Source organism: Bos grunniens, chromosome 1, assembly GCF_055505025.1.
Source record: "Bos grunniens cultivar Pamir isolate PY7600 chromosome 1, Bosgru_T2T1.0, whole genome shotgun sequence".
In the NCBI taxonomy this organism is placed as follows: Eukaryota; Metazoa; Chordata; class Mammalia; order Artiodactyla; family Bovidae; genus Bos; species Bos grunniens.
In genome coordinates, this window is record NC_141165.1 from 136,168,294 (window position 1) to 136,191,321 (window position 23,028).

General features: G+C 39.6%; 1 protein-coding gene across 27 annotated transcripts in view; it reads left to right on the forward strand.

Moving 5' to 3' along the window:
• The first annotated feature begins 398 nt into the window (after positions 1–398).
• USP25 (ubiquitin specific peptidase 25) overlaps positions 399–23,028 on the forward strand; it is a 160,968-nt gene continuing 138,338 nt past the window's right edge. For 23 of the 27 annotated variants that reach the window (XR_015167530.1, XR_015167537.1, XR_015167541.1 and 20 more), the window contains exon 1: positions 399–863. Coding sequence is in view for 12 of the 27 variants with exons in the window: in XM_086411911.1 (XP_086268037.1) it covers positions 819–863 (45 nt within the window). In the remaining 15 variants the exon portion in view is untranslated. Of the gene's footprint in view, positions 864–1,169; positions 1,310–23,028 lie in introns of those variants that run through there. The other 4 variants (XM_086411996.1, XM_086412053.1, XM_086412006.1 and 1 more) reach the window with 4 other exon arrangements.

Sequence of the window (23,028 nt, forward strand, 5' to 3'; positions counted from 1 at the left end):
GGAAAATGTTTGTCTTAGAGGGATATGGAAATCCGACAAATTCTGGGCACGGAGAGGCACGATGCCCTCCGGCCTTGGCTTGGAGCATCGCGGAGCCGCGGGTAGGCGTCGCGCAACCTGCCGCAGGGGCGGCTCCGAGGCCGGGCCCGCGTGGCGCTCGCTCGCCCCACCTCCCGGGACTCCGGGATGGGGGGCGGGGCTCCGGAGCGGCCCCGCCTCCCGTCCCACCGCCCCGCGGGTCACAATGTAGGGTTAGGGCGGCCGGCGGGCGGGGCTCGACGGGGGAGGAGCCGCCAGGCGGGGGCGGTGACGGCGGTAGAGGGAGGGGAGGGACGGAAGGGGAGGAGAGGGGACGGGAGGGGAGGGGAGGAGAGGGGACGGGAGGGGAGGGGAGGAGTAGTTGCGGTGGGAGGAGGACAGCGCCATTCTGGCCGGCCGCTCCCTCTGTCCCCTTTCCCTTCCCCGCAGTGGCCTGCGAGCCGCCAGCGGAGGAGCGCGCGCGCGCGCGTGACGCGTCCGGGCTTGCTAGCGCCCTCCCGCCCCCCAGCGTCCACCGCCCGCTCATGGCCCGGGCCGCGGCCGCCGAGCCGCGCTGAGGCGGGCCGCGCGGAGTCGTGGGGCCGCCGCCGTGGCCCTCGGTGTCCGCGCCTCGCCGCCAGCCCGTGGTGCCCGCGCACCCCGGCCGCCGTCGCCTTCGCGCCTGGCTGGCGGGGGCGCTGTCCTCGCCGGCCGTCCGCGCCGCTCCCTGGGGCTCGGCGGAGCGTGGCAGTCAGGGCCAGCGGAGGCTCGGGGAGCCGGACGCCGGCGCGGCGGGGGCCATGACCGTGGAGCAGAACGTGCTGCAGCAGAGCGCGGCGCAGAAGGTGAGGAGACCCGGCCCCGCTCCTCCGCCCGAGGTGCCGCCCTCCCCCGCCGCGGCCGGGACCTCCCCGCCGCCCGGGCCTCCGCGGCCCCAGCTTTCCCCGCGCCGTCGTCCCCCGCCCCTGCCCGCTTTGGGGGCGTCGCGCCCAGTTCCGGGCTGCGTGTGGAAAGCGGGGTGTAGTTAGCGGGTTTCAGTCCACTTCCTTCTTGCCAATTGTTTTCCTGTAACCGACGGTGCTGGGTATTTGTTGAGCGCGATCTCACATTCCTACACTCCTCTGTATGACTTCCTAATTAAACTTTATCTTCCTCGTCCTTTTTTTTTTTTTTTTTTAAGAAGAAGAAATAGCCGGTTGTCATCCCTTGTGAACCCAGTTTTCTTTCCAAGACAGGAGCCTTCCAGGTCTGCTATTTTGCAAAAGCCTCTCCACCGGAATTGAGTTGCCAGGTACAGGAACCAGGTGGACTCAATGTAGAAGTAGAGGATTTGGTTGGTTCCTTTTTCTTTTTTTCCTTTTTTTAAAAAATATAGAAACTGTCCCTTAAGAAGGAGACCTTTTTGGCCATGCTTATTTCAGGTATATTTTGTCCCCTAAGTTTGACCTTGTTCCATCCTCACCCTTTACTCTTGCCTGGGTCACACATTAAAAAGGTTGTTCCCTTAAAAAAATCTGGGTTTGTGAAGCTTCAAATCTTTTCTGTTAAGTATACTTATGTGAGAGATGCTACTTTCCCCCCCTCGATTTTGCTTTCAGAATCTCAAGTGCACAATCAGGGGTTGCACCATATCCTGGAGAGTCGTTGGCTATGGCTTAATTTTTTGGGGAGGGGGTTATTGGTGTGAAAAACATTTGGGGCAAAAGGAAAACCATTACTTTACTCGTCTTGAAATTATGGTGGTGACCAGGGTTTACTGTGAAAAGCTGCTAAAACTCTTCGATTTTTCTGGGAGAGTAGTGTGAATGCCCCACCCTGTGGTGTTGATATCAGTAGTTTTTTTGCATCATTATATCCTACCTGTGCTTGATTTTAGAATAAGGCCTACCTACTGTCTTAAAATGGACTGTGTATACTCACAGCCTGCGAAGTTTTTGCTTTGAGATATTTTTAGAATTTTGTGGTAGTACTTGAAGTAATTGAAGATGCTCAAGAATTTTGGAAAGTGAGCATATTGCATTATTATTTTAGGCACTTTGGGGAACTTGTCTTGGAACTCTTGTGTGTTAGTTAATTGTTATTGGTTAATTTGGGCATCCCAGGTGGCTCAGTGGTAAAGAATCTGTCTGCAATGCAGAAGACTCTAGTTCGATCCCTAGGTTGGGAAGATCCCTTGGAGAAGAAAATGGCCACCCACTCCAGTATCTTTGCCTGGGAACTCGCATGGACAGAGGAGCCTGAGGGGGTTTCTGGGGTGGCATGGGGCCATGGCGTGGCAAAGAATAGGACACCACTTAGCAACTAAAGAGTGACTGGGATAATTTAGAAGATGTTGCAGATTGAAGTTTATTTACAATGAAAAAATTCTAGTTTTAATAATGGGAGTTTAGAACAGTTTATCTCCTAATCCCCTCCATTCTGTTTTGAATACCTTGAACTTTAGTTTTTGATGTTGAGTATGTGACAACAAAGTGTTAATACTTAGAGTAGGATCTTGTGGCCATAGTATACTGAGCAATATTTAGTAGGCTTGGTGTCCTTTCGGTTTATAGTTCTCTTCAATGTTAAGTATTAAAGCCTTTTTTTTTTTTTTCAAAGTGGGAAATGTAGCTCATATTTTTCACATGTCAGATTTGAACAATGGCAAAACATTTGTGAGTTTTTTAAATTGATTTTTGACTAATGTACTTAGATAATGCAGATCTGCCCATTTCAGAGGTTTATGCATAAATTTGAATCACAAATCAAATTACTAAAAATGATCTTAGCCATCAAGTCCAGTTTCCTAGTTTAATGAGTCCCCTCCTTACGCAAAGGGAGTAGTGTTAGTCTAAAATACTACCATTTTGACACTGTTTTTAGTATGTGTCATATCATCTCGTTGAGATTGTGGACATTTTTTAGAGCAATACAGTCGCATTTATTTTTATACTTCCATCATAGTGTTTATGTATTAAAGAAATATTTAATGTATTTGCTTGTCATATTAACATGCTGTTACTTTGTTACTCATATTAGTACTATTTTAAAATATTCATACAGGTTCAAATACTTTAAACCATCTACTTCAAATGAACTAACATTAAAATCCACTAAGCTAGTACCTAGGAAGTAGACTTCAAGCTAGTAACTAGGAAGTGAACTACTTTAGAAGAAACAAAAGTGAAACTCTTTGTTTTTAAAATAGAAACTATGAATTATTAGTAAAAGGAGAAGTGTCTAGTGCATATTGCATAACCAAAATTTTAGCCTATTTTCTGCTCTTCTTTAAAAAATTGTTGTATGCTCATGTATAATATTAGCTTTATGTGAAGAGCTGTAGTCTGGTCATTGGAACAGTTTCCTATTTTGTGAGATTGTTTATTTTCTTCCCAAAGGATGTATGATTATAATTAAAAAAAAAGTAGCACAACACTCAGGTCTTTTTTTTTTTAAGTAGCACAAAACTCACAGGTCTTCTGTTTACCTACAGAGTAGCTTGTCACAATGTAACATAAGGCAAGGGGTGTCTTTTCCTTTTCCTCTGTTGTGTTCTTTGCTTGCTTGCTCAAGTTTGGCCTTGAGCAGGGAGTTGTGAGATGAAGTGAAACTGCAAAGAGACATTTTTCTGAGGTTTAAGATGATACAGGTGAATTGGAGTTGGTAGCAGATTAGCTAAGGTTAAGTCCTGTCATAATTTTGGTCTTGAATATGTATATTCAGCCTTTATGCTTGATATTTACCTAAAGTGTAGGATTCTCATCTCAGAATTTTGGTTCATTGATTCGGGTCCCAAATGAGGATTCTTTAGGGCAGCAATATAGTAAATAGAAGGCATTCTCTTAGAGACCAGATTAATTTGAAGAGTTGTGAGCTGTATTCTATTTACATTAACTGTATTCTCCTGAGTTGAATAAAAATTTTTTTTTTTGCCGATTTTGTTTCACCCTAGGGCTTATACCAGCTCCTTGCACATAGTTCAGTTTAGTTGCTTAGTTGTGTTTGCCTCTTTGCGACCCCATGGACTGCAGCACGCCAGGCTTCCCTGTTCATCACCAACTCCCAGAGCTCTCTCAAACTCGTGTCCATTGAATCAGTGATGCCATCCAACCATCTCATCCTCTGTGGTCCCCTTCTCCTTCTGCCTTCAGTCTTTCCCAGCATCAGGGTCTTTTCCAGTGAGTCAGTTCTTTGTATCAGGTGCCAAAGTATTGGAGCTTCAGCATCAGCATTAGTCCTTCCAATGATTATTCAGGATTGATTTCCTTTAGGATTGACTGGTTGCACATAGTAGGTTTCAGTAAATATTTGATGAATGAAATAAAGAGTGAGTGCTTTCTAAAAGGAATGTAAACTGCAGGGGTTATTTTAGTTCCTTAACTGAATCTCACAATTTAACATGATTGAGAGACAGTTAAGAGCTTCGTAGCTGGCACTAATGGTAAAGAACCTCCCTGCCAGTTTAGGCAACATCAGAGATTCGGGTTCCATCTCTGGGTGGGGAAGATCCCCTGGAGGAGGGCATGGCAACCCACTCCAGTATTATTGCCTGGGAAATCCCATGGACAGAGGAGCCTGGTGGCTACATACAGTTCATAGGGTCACACAGAGTCGGTCATGACTGAAGTGACTTAGCGCACATGCAGAATCAATGAAAGCTTGAAATTGTGGACATCTGTTAGAATATAGGCAGTGTAGTGAAAGAATAGGATGTTGATCTAAATCACCTTTCTATGACCTTGGGCAAGTCATTAAGTGCCTCTGAATCTACTTTTAAAGCCTTGAAGATAGATGATTAGACATGAGCAACTTTTTTATATCCACGTGGTTAGTGGGGCTAAACGTGTTTATTCCAGACAGGGAGGATGAAAAAGAGAAAGAATAGGATAGAGGCAGAAGGAATCTTATAGTATCAACAGTCAGCTTTCATTTAATTATATTGGAGGTTAGGTGGGAAGGAAGGCACAGATTAACCTAATTAAGAATTGAAACTTGAAAAACAATACAAGTTGAATTCTGGGTAAATTTCTTAGTTGCAATAATGTAGTATTTCTAATTTAGAAATTGTCTAAGGTTATAGAATGTTCATTGGAAGGAATGATGCTGAAGCTGAAACTCCAGTACTGTGGCCACCTCATGCGAAGAGTTGACACATTGGAAAAGACTCTGATGCTGGGAGGGATTGGAGGCAGGAGGAGAAGGGGACGACAGAGGATGAGGTGGCTGGATGGCATCACCGACTCGATGGACGTGAGTCTGAGTGAACTCTGGGAGTTGGTGATGGACAGGGAGGCCTGGCGTGCTGCAGTTCATGGGGTCGCAAAGAGTCGGACACGACTGAGCAACTGAACTGAACTGGAAGTTATAAAAATATAATATAGCATTTAAAGAGACCAACTCCCGGAGTTCACTCAAACTCACGTCCATCGAGTCGGTGATGCCATCCAGCCACCTCATTCTCTGTCGTCCCCTTCTCCTCCTGCCCCCAATCCCTCCCAGCATCAGAGTCTTTTCCAATGTTTAACCTTATATAAATCACTAAGCATTATATAAAGTGGACATTGTTTAGTATTAAATGGTTGGTTATCTTGTTATTAGCATAAGACTTGGTTTACTGAAAGAGCAGGATCCAGCTACTTATTCCCCTTTTATGCCTTTCCTTTCTCACCTAGTTTTGAATTTTATACTACGATTGTATCCTGTTGTCTTAATGAATTTTCATTAGTTCTAATATTCTGATATTCTTCAATATTCTTTGTATGCAGCCCATATCATTTGCAAATAATTATCATTCTGATTTCCTCTTTGTCAATTTTGGCACCTCTTTTTTCATATTATTTTAGCTAAGATTACAGAATACTACTAGGATTAATAGTATTAATTTCATTGTATTGTTTCATTGTAATATGAAATGTCCTTATGGTTACAAGTTTTTAAAATGCTTTGAAATCAGATTTAGATGTTGACTCTTTATCAAATGGACTTCCCTGGTGGCTCAGATGGTAAAGTGTCTGTTTACAATGCGGGAGACCTGGGTTCAATCCCTGGGTCAGGAAGATTCCCTGGAGAAGGAAATGGCAACCCACTCCAGTACTCTTGCCTAGATAATCCCATATTCTTCAATATTCTTTGTATGCAGGCCATATCATTTGCAAATAATTATCATTCTGACCTCCTCTTTGTCAATTTTGGCACCTCTTTTTTCATATGTTATTATTCTAGGTAAGATGACAGAATACTACTAGGATTAATAGTAGGGTCTGTAATGTATTGTTTCATTGTAATATGAAATGTCCTTATGGTTACAAGTTTTTAAAATGCTTTGAAATCAGATTTAGATGTTGACTCTTTATCAAATATCTTTTTTTTTTTTTTGGGCAACAACTGATGGTAGTATTTTATGATAAGCACAATTGTAATGGATAACACATAACATATTTACTATGTACTATGTGACATGATCCTCTACATAGAAAACACTAAAGACTCCACCAGAAAATTACTAGAACTAATCAATGATTATAGTAAAGTTGCAGGATATAAAATCAACACACAGAAATCCCTTGCATTCCTATACACTAATAATGAGAAAACAGAAAGAGAAATTAAGGAAACAATTCCATTCACCATTGCAACGGAAAGAATAAAATACTTAGGAATATATCTACCTAAAGAAACTAAAGACCTATATATAGAAAACTGTAAAACACTGGTGAAAGAAATCAAAGAGGACACTAATAGATGGAGAAATATACCATGTTCATGGATTGGAAGAATCAATATAGTGAAAATGAGTATACTACCCAAAGCAATTTATAGATTCAACGCAATCCCTATCAAGCTACCAACGGTATTCTTCACAGAGCTAGAACAAATAATTTCACAATTTGTATGGAAATACAAAAAACCTCGAATAGCCAAAGCTATCTTGAGAAAGAAGAATGGAACTGGAAGAATCAACCTGCCTGACTTCAGGCTCTACTACAAAGCCACAGTTATCAAAACAGTATGGTACTGACAAAAAGACAGAAATATAGATCAATGGAACAAAATAGAAAGCCCAGAGATAAATCCACACACATATGGACACCTTGTCTTTGACAAAGGAGGCAAGAATATACAATGGATTAAAGACAATCTCTTTAACAAGTGGTGCTGGGAAATCTGGTCAACCACTTGTAAAAGAATGAAACTAGAACACTTTCTAACACCATACACAAAAATAAACTCAAAATGGATTAAAGATCTCAATGTAAGACCAGAAACTATAAAACTCCTAGAGGAGAACATAGGCAAAACACTCTCTGACATACATCACAGCAGGATCCTTTATGACCCACCTCCCAGAATATTGGAAATAAAAGCAAAAATAAACAAATGGGACCTAATTAAACTTAAAAGCTTCTGCATATCAAAGGAAACTATTAGCAAGGTGAAAATGCAGCTCTTCAGAATGGGAGAAAATAATAGCTAATGAAGCAACTGACAAACAACTAATCTCAAAAATATACAAGCAACTCCTGCAGCTCAACTCCAGAAAAATAAATGACCCAATCAAAAAATGGGCCAAAGAACTAAATAGACATTTCTCCAAAGAAGACTTACAGAGGGCTAACAAACACATGAAAAGATGCTCAACATCACTCATTATCAGAGAAATGCAAATCAAAACCACTATGAGGTACCATTTCACATCAGTCAGAATGGCTGCAATCCAAAAGTCCACAAGCAATAAATGCTGGAGAGGGCGTGGAGAAAAGGGAACCCTCTTACACTGTCGGTGGGAATGCAAACTAGTACAGCCACTATGGAGAACAGTGTGGAGATTCCTTAAAAAACGAAGTAGAACTGCCTTATGATCCAGCAATCCCACTGCTGGGCATACACACTGAGGAAACCAGAAGGGAAAGAGACACGTGTACACCAATGTTCATCGCAGCACTGTTTATAATAGCCAGGACATGGAAGCAACCTAGATGTCCGTCAGCAGATGAATGGATAAGAAAGCAGTGGTACATATACACAATGGAGTATTACTCAGCCATTAAAAAGAATACATTTGAATCAGTTCTAATGAGGTGGATGAAACTGGAGCCTATTATACAGAGTGAAGTAAGCCAGAAAGAAAAACACCAATACAGTATACTAACGCATATATATGGAATTTAGAAAGATGGTAACAATAACCCTGTGTATGAGATAGCAAAAGAGACACTGATGTATAGAACAGTCTTATGGACTCTGTTGGAGAGGGAGAGGGTGGGAGGATTTGGGAGAATGGCATTGAAACATGTATAATATCATGTATGAAACAAGTCGCCAGTCCAGGTTCGATGCACAACACTGGATGCTTGGGGCTGGTGCACTGGGATGACCCAGAGGGAGGGTATGGGGAGGGAGGAGGGAGGAGGGTTCAGGATGGGGAACACATGTATACTTGGGGCGGATTCATTTCGATATTTGGCAAAAGTAATACAATATTGTAAAGTTTAAAAATAAAAAGAAAGTGTGCAAAGAATTTTATAACTTCTTTTCAACTGCATTTTCCCAACCACTTTTTTAGGTAGATGCTTTTTTTACTTTCATGTGCTGGTTGAGGAAAAAGTATTAGAGAAGAACTAAAGCAACATTTCATTGTTAGTGTATGTTGAGGGTGGGCTTTAAACTCTGAGACTTGGGGGCTTCTGCCATTAACCATTTATCTGTATTGCTTTCTGGCTTGCATTTGTCCTGATGCCTTAGAATTCATTACACTAAATTTTAATCTAAAAATTAGAATCTTCATTTTTAAATGAAATTTGTTACAAGGTTTGTTTTTATAGGTGTATGGGCTATTATTAGCTCATACAAAGATGAGCTTACAAAAAAAAGAAGCTTTTTGTTTTTTTGTTCGCTTTTGGAATTGTTTAGGGTAGCATTAAGTTAAATCAGTCAAAATTTGTAGCGTTTAACTGTTTTTGATCTTTGAACCTAAGTACTTGCTACTTTGAAGTTTTGATGACTGTGACTTTTATTAGGCTGACCGCTTTATTTAAAGCATGTTTTAGTTATGCTTTCCTAATTTTGACTATTATCTTAAAATGTTTTTCTTTCATTATTTAAGAATATTTTTTGTTTTACTTTTTTTGTTATACTTTTTAAGTTGTTGGTTTTTAGTTTCAACACAATTGAAACATTCTGTTTAGAGAATATGATTTGTAATAGTTATAGAGATTTATTAAGAATTTCTTATGACTAAGCACATGAGGTTTTAATGATCATGTGAAAAGAATATGTATTTTTTTTGAGTTATAGAGTTCTATATATATCACACAAGCAGTTAGAGTGTGATTTGAATATTTCATGGTTTTATCTTTATATCCTCTGAGCAAGATTGGCGTCTCTACTTTTAATATAATTTCATCAAATTATATTTGTATTTCTAATGGATTTAATCTAAATTTGATTTTGCTGGTCGTTTCATAAGATATCATCTCATATATATATATATATATAGTGATAACATGTTTAATCTTTTTATTGCCATCTGATTTTCATTTATTTAAAGAGCTTTTTCTTCTCTTAATTTTAAACAAATATGTTTAAACATGTTTTTGTGTAACAATTAATAGTTTTCCCTCCTTCCCTGTGCTCCCAATAAGACTGTTTAGCATATTTTTTCTTATATCTTTCTTGAGTTTATTGGAATAATATGGAATGGTAATTTTAAATAATTTAAAAAATTTTTACAATGGACTGTACATCAAAAATATTATTTTACTTAATTGTGTTACATATTAGTGACCAGTAAATTTTTTAAAATAGGTATTTAGATGTTTAATTTTAACTGTGCTCTTCTGTGTAGTTTAATGCTGTTTGACTTTTTTTTGGTAGATAATTTAACTTTATCTGTGTGTGTTCTCAGTCATGCAGGACTCTGTATGAGATTATAAGATTTCCTCTTTGGTTTTAGAATTCAGAGATTTCACGTGTGTGTGTGTGTGTGTGTATTTTTAACCATCCTGACAAAAATTTTTGATCTGAAAACTATAGTGTTCTTCTCAGGAAAAAGATATATATTTAAAAGTTACTACTGTTACTCTCGGAGAAGGCAATGGCACCCCACTCCAGTACTCTTGCCTGGAAAATCCCATGGATGGAGGGGCCTGGTGGGCTGCAGCCCATGGGGTCGCTAAGAGTCGGACATGACTGAGTGACTTCGCTTTCACTTTTCACTTTCATGCATTGGAGAAGGAAATGGCAACCCACTCCAGTTCTTGCCTGGAGAATCCCAGGGACTGGGGAGCCTGGTGGGCTGCCGTCTATGGGGTGGCACAGAGTCAGACACAACTGAAGTGACTTAGCATAGCATAGCATAGCACTGTTACTCTATTCCATTTTTCTTCCTACTCTGACACTATATTATTTGAATATAGATACCATTCATCTCTCTGTCTTGCTTCAAATTTCATTTTATATTTTTTTTCTATACTTTTGGTCTATGTGGTAGAATAACTTTTTGCTTTGTCTAAAATTATTTTTGTATGCCAGTTCTGTATTTGCTTCCGTCGTAAGTGGTCAGATACTTTTTGTCAGGTTTGTTTTAATTCTAGTTGGTTCTGAAGTACACAGCATGGAATTAATCTTAAACGTTGGATCATAATCAGCTATCAATGCAAATAAGTTTTCACTTATTTATGAAATAGCAAATTCATCTTTAATGATAAGCACACATTGAACCCACTGCCTAAGGCAAAAGTGAGAACTTTGAAAGTAACCTGTATCTATCCATACAGTCACCTCATCCCCTCCCTCTGTTTTCATTTGAGACTGTAATCAGCTTGAATCCTGTGTTCATTCTCTCTTTGATTTCCTTTTTATTGCCTCTCTGATTCCAAAGGCACATATTTTTAAATTTTAGTTGTTTTAACTTTGGAACTTTTTTCACCGTGCTATATAAATGAAATTTATGTGTATGATAATAAGAGTTTTAAAGGTTGTGTTTGCAACAACTAGACCTATTTGCACTTAATTTTTGTACCTGATGTGTTAGAGATCCAAGTTAATTTTTATTCTGTGTATGATTTTTTTTGTTGTTAATCTTACCTTACTGAAAGTTAATGCTCTCCCGCACTGAACTGACATACTATCTCTGTCATATTTAAAAGTTTTATGGAAAATGCTTTTTTATTTTCCCCCTTTGCTGTTTTGTTCCATGGTTCATTTTGTGAATACCATCCTGTCTTCATTGTTAAGGCTTCATAATAATCTCTGTACTGAAACAGTAAGTTTGCTCTTCTTTTTCCAATGTGCTTTGGTAGCTGCCTTAAAAGTTAGAATAATTTTACCAAGTTCTCTGAAAAACCCTGTTTGAGTTGTTTTTTTTTGTTTTTGTTTTTGTTTTTTTAGTAAATTTATTGACCCTGTAGACCAATTTGGAACTTCTAACATCTTTTATGAAATGGAGTCTTTCTATCCATCAACTAGGTGTACTTTTTTTTTTTTTAATTTAGCTCTACTTTAATATTTTTGTTGTTTCATTGCTAAGTCATGTCCAACTCTTTGGCGACCCCATGGGCTGTAACCTGCCAGGCTCCTCTGTCCATGAGATTTCCTGGGTGAGAATACTGGAATGGGTTGCCATTTACTTCTCCAGGGGACCTTCCTGATCCAGGGATTAAACCTGCATCTCCTGCATTGCAGGTGGATTCTTTACCACTAAGCCACCTTAGATCTTTAATTTTTTTTTTACTTGGCTTATGATTTTCACAGTAGAATTCATGTACATTATTTGTCCTATATAGTTGATACTTTCCAATAACAATATTATAAAGTGCTTTAAAATGTTTGTTATTTGTTACTGGTGTGTGTGAATGCAGCTGACTTCTGTAGATTGATTTTATATCTAGCCACTTTGCTAAAACTTTTTCTGATTTTTTTTTTAACTTTACAATATTGTATTGGTTTTGCCATGTATTGACATGAATCCACCAGAGGTATACACGTGTTCCCCATCCTGAACCCTCCTCCCTCCTCCCTCCCCGTACCATCCCTCTGAATTGTCCCAGTGCACCAGCCCCAAGCATCCAGTATCCTTCATTGAACCTGGACTGGTGACTTGTTTCGTATATGATATTATTCATGTTTCAATGCCATTCTCCCAAATCATCTTTCTGATATTTTTTCAGAGATGTTTTTGGATTTTTTTATATAAAGATTGTGTAAATAAATCATGACAGTTTTATTTTTATTTACAATTTTCATGCTTATAATTCATTTTTTCTTGTATTAGGTAAGACGTCTGATAAATGTTTAGAAGTGATGATGGTGGATGTTTCTATTTTATTGCTAATTTTAAAAGGACAGTTCTTACTTTGGAACCTGATACGCTACTACTTTTTTTTTAGATTAAAGTTTTCTTTATTTTTGGTTGCGCAGGGTCTTTGTTGCTGTTCTTGAGCTTCCTCTAGTAGTGGCTACTCTGTTGTGGTGCACAGGCTTCTCACTGCAGTGACTTTTCTTGTTGTGGAGCACAGGCTCTAGGCGTATAGGATCCAATAATTGCAGCACGAAGGCTCAGCAGTTGTGGCGCCTGGGCTTAGTTGCTCTGCGGCACGGGGAATCTTTCCAAACCAGGGATCACACCCGAGTCCCCTGCATTGGCCACCAGGGAAGAATGGTACCTGGTGTATTTCTAAAGTGTTTTTCTTGGGCATATACATAACTGTTGTAAGGTATTGCTAAATGGTTATTCAGAGTGATTGTACCTTCTCATCAGGAATGTATGAGAGTTCCCGTTGTCTATATCTTTGTAACAGTGTTATCAACTTTTATATGTTAGCAGTTTTAGTAAGTAGTGGTACTTCATTGTGATGTCAGTATATATTTCCAGATTGACTGTGGTTTTGAACACCTTTTCATGTACTTATTGGCTATTTTCTGGATGATTTTTAAGTATTGTTTCTCATATATTATTCAGGTTTACATTCTCACAGGATCAACAATAACAAAAGCTACTTATTTTTCGAAGTCTGAAGATGGCAAAAAAGTTAAAGATGTTCCCAGAGGTAAAAACATTTAGGGGCCAGTCCTGTAGGCTTACAAAACAAAGTGAAGTTGCATACTTTTTCCTACATTTTATATTTTTTCTAGTAATACCTCATAAAAAGGCTACCTCCCAAAGAATGAAAAGGCTTTTCTTCTTCATGCCTCAAACTAACACCAAATTAATCTCTTTATTAAATAATTACACACAGAATAATAATCTTATAATGTCTGTTTTGTTCCATAGGATACAATGTTACTTTCGCATTGTAGTTGGCTTGGAAGTTTGGAGAGAACTTGGGGTACTAATGATGGGGTGGGATGAACTGTGGACAGGTAAACAATTAAGCAGAGAAAGACGTTTCTTGTGGTTTTTGGTTCATGTGGGAACAAGACAGAAGAGTAGCTTGTTTTGAACTAGAAACTTATTTGTTGGGTTTTTGTTGGTGGTTTCCAGCCTGGAAGTGGGTCTGTCAGGCTGAGTGGCACTAGCTTTGAGGGCAGGATCGACTGTGGAGCTGAGACCTAGATCCTAGGTAAAGAGGAAGGATATTGTAGAGGAGTATGGAGAGAGGGACCAGGAATGAAGAAGCATTAGTGGCCAGGACCTGATGCTGTGCTTGTACTAATATGAGAACCAGCTATACACTTGCATATACATAAGTTTATGCATCATACTTTGAACCAGAGTGTATGCAAAATCAAATGTCACGTTTGTTTGAGATGGAGCTTCAGAAACAAGCTTGGACTCGGGGTGTGGGTCTTTCTGTATCCTCCACGGAGGCCTCTGAGCTGGTCTTGGCACTTCAGAAAGAGGACCCCTGAAGTCTTCCCATAAGGCTTTAAAGAGATTGGGTCAGGACAGGGCCAAGGAAGAGTGTTGAAAAGAAATTAGCATCAGTCCACTGCCTCAGGTCTAAAATGACCAGTTTGGGAGGGAAGAAGGAGCTCTCTGCGCAGGCCTCCTGGGGTTATGAACTCTGTTCTCATTGTTCCATACAGATTCTCCGAACTGAATTCCAGACTTCTTCCCCAGTGGGCTGGGATTTCAAGTTCGTAATAAAACTGCAGAACTAAAAAAAGTGATTATTTCCATTCCTGCTAGTGGCTTCAGAGGGAGGGCACTAGTGCATCTGAGCATATTAGGCTGCAGTGGGGTAGAGAAGGCAGCATATGAGCGTATTCGGTGGTTCATGTATAGTTATGAACCATTAGCCATTCTAGTGTTGATAGGTTAATTGGTTATCTTTTTATATGTTTGTGAACCGTTGCTTTTTTCCTTGTGGAAATCACATTTGTTTCTGGTTGTTTGGGTGGGGGGAAGGGGAGTTGTTTTACTTTTTCCTTTTTGATTTGAAGGAATTCTTTATAGTTTAAATACTACTTTTTCCCTCAATTTACATATCTTGGAGATGTTTTTTCCGTTTTCAGCATTTTTCTTGCTCCCTTTGTTTTTTTCTTCCATGAATAGGAGTCCATTTTTATTTAATCTCATATGTAACTCAGTTCAGTTCAGTCACTCAGTTGTGTCCGACTCTTTGCAACCAAATGGAATGCAGCACGCCAGGCCTCTCTGTCCATTACAAACTCCCAGAGTTTACTCAAACTCATGTCCATTAAGTCAGTGATGCCATACAACCATTTCATCCTCTGTCATCCCGTTTTCCTCCCACCTTCAGTCTTTCCTAGCATCAGGATCTTTTCCAATGAGTCAGTTCTCCCCATCAGGTGGCCAAAGTATTAGAGTTTGAGCTTCAGCATCAGTCCTTCCAATGAACACCCAGGACTGATCTCCTTTGGGATGGACTGGTTGGATCTCCTTGCAGTCCAAGGGACTCTCAAGAGTCTTCTCAAACACCACAGTTTAAAAGCATCAATTCTTCAGCACTCAGCTTTCTCTATAGTCCAACTCTCACATCCATACATGACCACTGGAAGAACCATAGCCTTGACTAGACGGACCTTTGTTGGCAAAGTAATATCTCTGCTTTTTAATATGCTGTCTAGGTCGGTCATAACTTTTTTCCCAAGCAGCAAGCATCTTTTAATTTCATGGCTGCAATCACCACTTGCAGTGATTTTGGAGCCCCCCAAAATAAGTCAGCCATTATTTCCCTGTCCATTTGCCTTGAAGTGATGGGACTGGATGCCATGATCTTAGTTTTCTGAATGTGGGCTTTATGCCAACTTTTTCACTCTACTCTTTCACTTTCATCAAGAGGCTCTTTAGTTCTTCACTTTCTGCCATAAGGGTGGTGTCATCTGCACATCTGAGGTTATTGATATTTCTCCCGGCAATCTTGATTCCAGCTTGTGCTTCCTCCAGCCCAGCGTTTCTCATGATGTACTCTGCATGTAAGTTAAATAAGCAGGGTGACAATATACAGCCTTGACGTACTGCTTTTCCTGTTTGGAACCAGTCTGTTGTTCCATGTCCAGTTCTAACTGTTGCTTCCTGACCTGCATACAGGTTTCTCAAGAGGCAGGTCACGTGGTCTGGTATTCTCATCTCTTTCAGAATTTTCCACAGTTTCTTGTGATCCACACAGTCAAAGGCTTTGGCGTCGTCAACAAAGCAGAAATAGATGTTTTTCTGGAACTCTCTTGCTTTTTCGATGATCCAGCGGATGTTGGCAATTTGATCTCTGCCTTTTCTAAACCAGCTTGAACATCTGGAAGTTCATAGTTCATGTATTGCTGAAGCCTGGCTTGGAGAGTTTTGAGTAATACTTTACTAGCATGTGAGATGAGTGCAATTGTGCAGTAGTTTGAGCATTCTTTGGCATTGCCTTTCTTTGGGATTGGAATGGAAAGTGACCTTTTCCAGCCCTGTGGCCATGGAATGGAAAGTGACCTTTTCCAGCCCTGTGGCCACTGCTGTTTTTCAAATTTGCTGACATATTGAGTACAGCACTTTCACAGCATCATCTTTCAGGATTTGGAATAGCTCAACTGGAATTCCATCACCTCCACTAGCTTTGTTCATAGTGATGCTTCCTAAGGCCCACTTGACTTCACATTCCAGGACGTCTGGCTCTAGGTGAGTGACCACACCATTGTGATTATCTGGGTCATTAAGATCTTTTTTGTACAGTTCTTCTGTGTATTCTTGCCACCTCTTCTTAATAGCTTCTGCTTCTGTTAGGTCCATACCATTTCTGTCCTTTTGAGCCCATCTTTGCATGAAATGTTCCCTTGGTATCTCTAATGATGCATGGGTCATGTTGGATAGGTCTGACAGAATGTGATCCACTAATAATTTAGATGTAACCAAAATTAAAAAAAAAATCAGAATAACAAGTTTAACTTAATTTGACAGAAGGAAATGGCAACCCACTCCAGTACTCTTGCTTGAAAATTCCATGGGTGGAGGAGCCTGATAGGCTATAGTCCATGGGGTTGCAAAGAGTCAGACACAACTGAGCGACTTCACGAGTGTTTTATAGAAGCTCACTTGGCATTTGCAGCTTCAACCGAGGAAAGTAATGTATATGTATCAGCATTATTCTTACAAAATATGGCTATTAAACATACAGAGTAGATTTTATTGCTGTTGTCATCTACATTCCATCTGTAACCTCAGTACTTATTTGATAGCATTTGTCTTAGAGTAGTGGTCTCAGCCTTTTTGTTGTCAAAAATCTTCAGAGATGTGCCCCCAGGTTTGATCATAATTTAAAACTTTATTTTGCTGTACTTCAGTAAATGTATTATACTTATTCCAGTATCTCCTCTGAACAGGTTTTATGATTTAGTGTAGAGCGGAATACACTTGTTATGAATAAGAGGTAAACAATTATACCTTACTTTTAAGTTAATGCTGAATACATATTATTTATTGAAACTTGTCAGTATTTTGCTATGAGCACGTCTTAGTGCCTGGATAATCAGGAGGGTGGGATACTACTGAACAGTGTGATAACTGCTTTTGCAGACACCATGGGACAGTATTGTACTGGAGGAATAATTGCATTCTAATTACTGCCACCTCCCTTAAGAGTTGTTGAATTTTGTTGTGGTGAAGATTTCAGATCTTTTTGAGCGTGCCAAAAATGCTTAGTTTTTAAACACGTACTACAAACATAGGGAGTTGAGAATTGTTGGGTAAGAAGACAGTCTCAAGTAGGCCTGGGCATGGGCAAGGTTTTTGTAAGCTTGTCAGATTTTGCTGTGTATTTACAGTACATATATTTAAAGTATTTACATTTGGGCTATACAGCATACTAAAGTTTGGTTGCTAATACCATGGACTGTGTGTTTACTTAATTATAGGAGTTTTTCAAGGTTTGGTCTTTGGTTTTCTGCTTTCTACTTTGCAAGCTTTGAGTGTTTATGTAATCTGTCATTTGTATATGTTCATTACTACCAAATTTGTATTTTCAAAATAATTAAAAAATTTTCACCCTCACGTAAACTCTTGTTTCATGTTTTCAATTGCTTTTTTACATTTCTGCTTAGATACCCAGTTATCTCTCATTATCATGTCCATCTATTCATTTATTCTTTGTTTTAAGCAGATAGGTATAAACAGTGCACTATAAAATAGCTTATAGTTTGGTGGTGGTGGGAGCCAGAAATGCATACATTATATTAGAAGTTAAGTGAAGTATATGGAGCTTCCCTGGTGGCTCAGACAGTTAAGAATCCTACTGCCATGCAGGAGTCCTGAGTTCGATCCCTGGGTTGAGAATATTCCCTGGAGAAGGGAATGGCTACTCCAGTATTCTTGCCTGGAGAATACCAAGAACAAAAAAGCCCGGTGGGCTTCAGTCCATGGGATTTCGAAGAGTCAGACATGACTGAGTAACTGATGCTTTTACTTCTTTCCTTAAGTGAGGTATATACAGGATATACTGCTAGGACCAAGGAGAGGGTCTAAGAACAGGGAAGACCTCACAGAGGAGGTGATGTTGAAGATTTATAGGGAGATGCATGGTATCATTTGAAGCAAAGAGAAGTCCATGAGCAGAACAAACAAAACAATTTGGTACCTTGGTGTATATATAAGTAGCTATATGTGGCTGGCTGTGGTATAATAGTCTCTGGCTGCTCCTTCCTCTCATCCTTATCCTCTGGCAACCTAGGGTTCATTCTTTAAGTCTGTGAGTCTGTTTTTGTTTTGTGAATAAGTTAAATGCAATGTCTGCTGTATATTTTTAGGCATTTTTTTTTTAATCTAAATGATACAGTGAAAGATTAAATAAATATTTAGCCTTTTCCTTTGGTTTCTGCCACAGAAATTTGCTGCCTTTTGTATGTTAATGAGATAACTCCTGGTTGGGGGGAATAGATTGCTTCAGGATGGGGGCTGTGCCTCAGAAAAACCAGCCACTATGATTAGAGCCCACTCCCCTATCCAAGGAGGAAAAAGGGACTAGAGATTGAGTCCAGTCACCAGTAGCCAACAATGTAATGCATCATGCCTACATAATGAAGTCTCTAGTGCCTTGTACACTTTTAGTAAGTGCTCAATAAGTGGTGATTCTAAGAAAAAACCAACTATATATGGTTAATTTTCCCTTTCCTGATTGTTTTTGAGACTTCTGTCTTAAAAATACAGAATTGTATCATTAATATATTATTAGAATACAAAAAATGCTTTTAAGGAAGTTGATTGTATGAATAAGAGTCCAATTAGGACATAGAAACTATACAGTAATATGAATGGGGAAAGTTTAATACAAAGCAATATTGAGTAGTAACAAGTGATAAAGTGTTATCATTTGAGTTATCATTTAAAGAACTCTAAAGAATAGGGGAAGAAATACGTTTGGGAGAGGTCTCACTGAGCCCTGAGACTGAGATTCACTTCTTATTGAAGAGGCTATGATTGAAGCGCACTGGATGGAGGACATGTGTGCTGAGGTGCTGGAGCCTGGACACTTATGTAAATGACCCTTTTATCGGTCTGGGAAAGAAAGTGGTATAGAGCACATGCTTTATTAAACCTAGCCGTATGTCTAGAATAATGCAATTTCTAATAGTCAATAGTGAAAGTGTTAATGGCTCATTCGTGTCTTGTTCTTTGGGACCCCATGGTCTGTCCATGGTATTCTCTAGTCCAGAATACTGGAATGCGTTGCCATTCCCTTCTCCACGGGATCTTCCCCACCCAGGGATCAAACCCTGATCTCCTGCATTGCAGGCAGATTCTTTACTGAGCTACTGGGGAAGCTTAGTCAATAGGATGTACTGTATTTGTAATTAGGATGCCCAAATACTGTATTTGATTTAAGGAATTGTTTGTGACACATAGAGCTGCTAGGAGTTACGTGGTATTCTAGTTGGAAAGTTCTCCTTAGAGCATGCTAATTTTGCTCTGTTAGTTTAAGGGATTTTATTTTTGGACTGAAAATTAATAAAAATTTAAGTACAGAAACCAAGAGACACACAAAGATTTAATTGGACAAGGGAGAAATATATTAGGAATCAACCAAATCATTAACATCAAAAACAAGCTAAAGATACACTTGATTTAAACTGTAGAGATTGCAGTTCACAGATACAATTTGATTCATGACAGTTTTGTTTACCCACATTTTCCAGAATATAGGCATTCTAATTTAAAAACACACTGTTCCAAAAGGTTTTGCAAGTTGGGTTTTTGTAACTCTAAATGCATGTTCCCAAAGAAACCATGTTTCACGGTATTAGATTCTTGTTTGGCCTAGAAATGTATTTAACTGTGTGAACTTAGCTTATCACTCTGGGTCAGCAATATCCCTTGGAGTAGGAAATGGCTATCCACTTCAGTATTCTTGCCTGGAGAATCCCATGGATAGCGGAGCCTGGTGGGCTACAGTCCATGGGGTCGCAAAGAGTTGGACATGAATTCGTGACCAAGCACACATACACAAAACAGTATATTTAGGGGAAAGTGTTTAGTTTCTAATTCTGTTGCATATCTTTTGTCTGCCAGTTAATAGGGATAGAGGGTTCTCTTCAGGGCCTGGACATCATGCAGATGTTAGATTGGTTAAAGGGCTGCAGTAGGGGTATGAACTCTGAAGTGAGGAATGATGGAAACATTTATTGAGGATGAGCAAAGTGTCTTATTTCTTCGCCTTATTCATTTTTTTTTTTTTGTTAGATTACATAATGCTTAAGATTGTAGATCTGGATTCTATAAAAACGTGGGAAAAGACTTTAAATTCAGAATTTCTGGCATTTCTAAGGCTAAATGTAAATAGTGAAGAATACAAAAAGCATACTTGTAGATTTATGCATCCATAAAAGTATGTGATTATTTTAATACTAAAGTGCTGTTAACCCAAAAAGACTGAGATGAACCTTAAGTCTATGGCAGTAGAAAATAAAAGATACCACAACTGTTCTTGAGATTAATATGTAGATTCTTTGAATTTGGAAATTTCAGCAATACTGTACTGTACACTCCCCTTCACGCAGGATGGACACTACCAGGACTAGGCAGGAAGGCCTTCTGGGAGCTTCTCAGTGCAGTGTAGCAAAGTGAAGAGAGTTTGCTAAGCAGATGGGCGTGATTTAGGCATGCTTCTTGTTCCCTTCTCCAGTTTAATTTGTACCTCTTTCCTGTGGGTGAGTTCAAGCCCTGTGAGGTGATTTACTCCAGTTCACCTCTGCAAACTGCTGTTTTCATTTATTTGGTCAAGATTTATTGTGTTTCTACCACATGCCAGACACTCTACTACTTAGTTACCAGGAACACAGTGATGAGGGAAATAGACACCCTGTGTTCTCTTCGATATAGAGTCTGATGATTAATCATTATATATTATTACAGTCTGTGGTAAGTGTCAGAGAAACCTCTGACCTCAACAGAAAGCAATTGAATATCCTCAGACCTTTGAGTTAGGAAGCAGAATAGTATTGTGTATACCCTGACTGGAAGAGGAAGCGCAAGAGGGGAAAGCATTGTAAGGTCAAGCTAGAGATAGCTGGGGCATGTAAAGGGCCCTTTAAGCTGTGAGAAGGATCATACTGTAGGTAAGTTCCTCAGAGAGGTCATATGAAGGTGTGCATATATTATTTGAGGTTATATATGAAGAGTAATGAAAGGTTGTCATGTTGCTGTCCTTAAAATTATGGATAAAAATAAAATACAAGACTTATTAAATGATTTTTGTTTTCTTACATATCTGGTTAGAGGCAGGTTTCAGTCTTACAATGAGCTACATGAAGGATATATTATATACTTGAAATTATCTGTCAGTGAACTTTGAAATGTTTACCATTTGGTGCCTCAGTTCAGTTCAGTCGCTCAGTCGTGTCCGACTCTGCGACCCCATGAATCGCAGCACGCCAGGCCTCCCTGTCTATCACCAACTCCCAGAGTTCACTCAGACTCACGTCCATCGAGTCAGTGATGCCATCCAGCCATCTCATCCTCTGTCGTCCCCTTCTCCTCCTGCCCCCAATCCCTGCCAGCATCAGAGTCTTTTCCAATGAGTCAACTCTTCGCATGACGTGGCCAAAGTACTGGAGTTTCAGCTTTAGCATCATTCCTTCCAAAGAACAGTCAGGGCTGATCTCCTTCAGAATGGACTGGTTGGATCTCCTTGCAGTCCAAGGGACTCTCAAGAGTCTTCTCTAACACCGCAGTTCAAAAGCATCAGTTCTTTGGCGCTCAGCCTTCTTCATAGTCCAACTCTCACATCCATACATGACCACAGGAAAAACCATAGCCTTGACTAGACGGACCTTTGTTGGCAAAGTAATGTCTCTGCTTTTGAATATGCTATCTAGGTTGGTCATAACTTCCCTTCCAAGGAGTAAGCATCTTTTAGCAATGCTAATTCTGAAATTTAAGTCATGTGATTCTGAAGTTGATGAATGCTTTGGGATTTTCTATCAAATTGGGTTTTTTTTTTTTTTGGTCTTAGAAGCATTAAAAATTTTTTTTTAGAGGTTCTTATGAGAGTTAACATTTTTTCCCCTGAAGATGGAAACCTTTGTCTTCCTTTTTGCACTAAACTGTTTTATGTATATTTAGAAATTCAGTCAAAGGAACCAAAGACTGACTTATGAGTCACTCACCTCTTAACACAGAAAGCTTTCCTGCCTTGTGGTCATCAGTGCTCCAGTTTTCTTGTACCACTATCAAAGTGTTTAATGTCAACATAGTAATGGATTTTGGGGCTGAGTATTTATTGTTTTACTACATCTTTAATCTCCAGAATCAGATACCATGGAGAATATGTGGGAGACACATGGACTGTGGAATTTGAAAAATTAGACAGTCATTTCTGCATTTGAACTTCTTAGTCCTTATATATGTTATTCGTTATAAAATGAGAGTGATTTTCTAGAGGATTTGTGTGTGTGCATGTGCATACGTATTATTTGAGATTATATACCAGAAGCACTTAACAGTCTGGCATGCAGTAAGAGCATAATAAATACTTGTATTCTTTTTTTGCCTTAAGTCAGTGATCCTTCTTTTTGCATTTTCAAGAAGTTATACCAATGTAAATGTGCTGTAGTCTTACTTAAATAGATTTAAAACGGACCCAGTATTATATAGGATCAACAGGGGAAGGAAAGAATTCTGTGAAACACTCTGATCCATACTTTATATTGAAGTTAACTGGTGCCTTCTTCTCCTTGAAGTGCACAGTACTGGATTTTACACGTAGTAGGTACTTAAGGATGTCGTCACTCAGTAAAAATAACATTAAGGAAGAAATCTGAAGGCCTGTAGATAGTCTTAGCTTGTTCACTTAGTGATTTTTGTGGTGTTTGCAAACCGCTGAATCTCTTTGAACACTGTGTCTTGCCCTTCTTGATTCAGCATTGTCAGCAGGTTACAGCTACCTCCTTATACTGTTCAGTTCAGTCGCCCAGTCGTGTCTGACTCTTTGTGACCCCATGAACCGCAGCAGGCCAGGCCTCCCTGTCCATCACAAACTCCCGGAGTTTACCCAAACTCACGTCCATTGAGTTGGTGATGCCATCTAACCATTTCGTCCTCTGTCGTCCCCTTCTCCTCCTGCTTTCAATCTTTCCCAACATCAGGGTCTTTTCAAATGA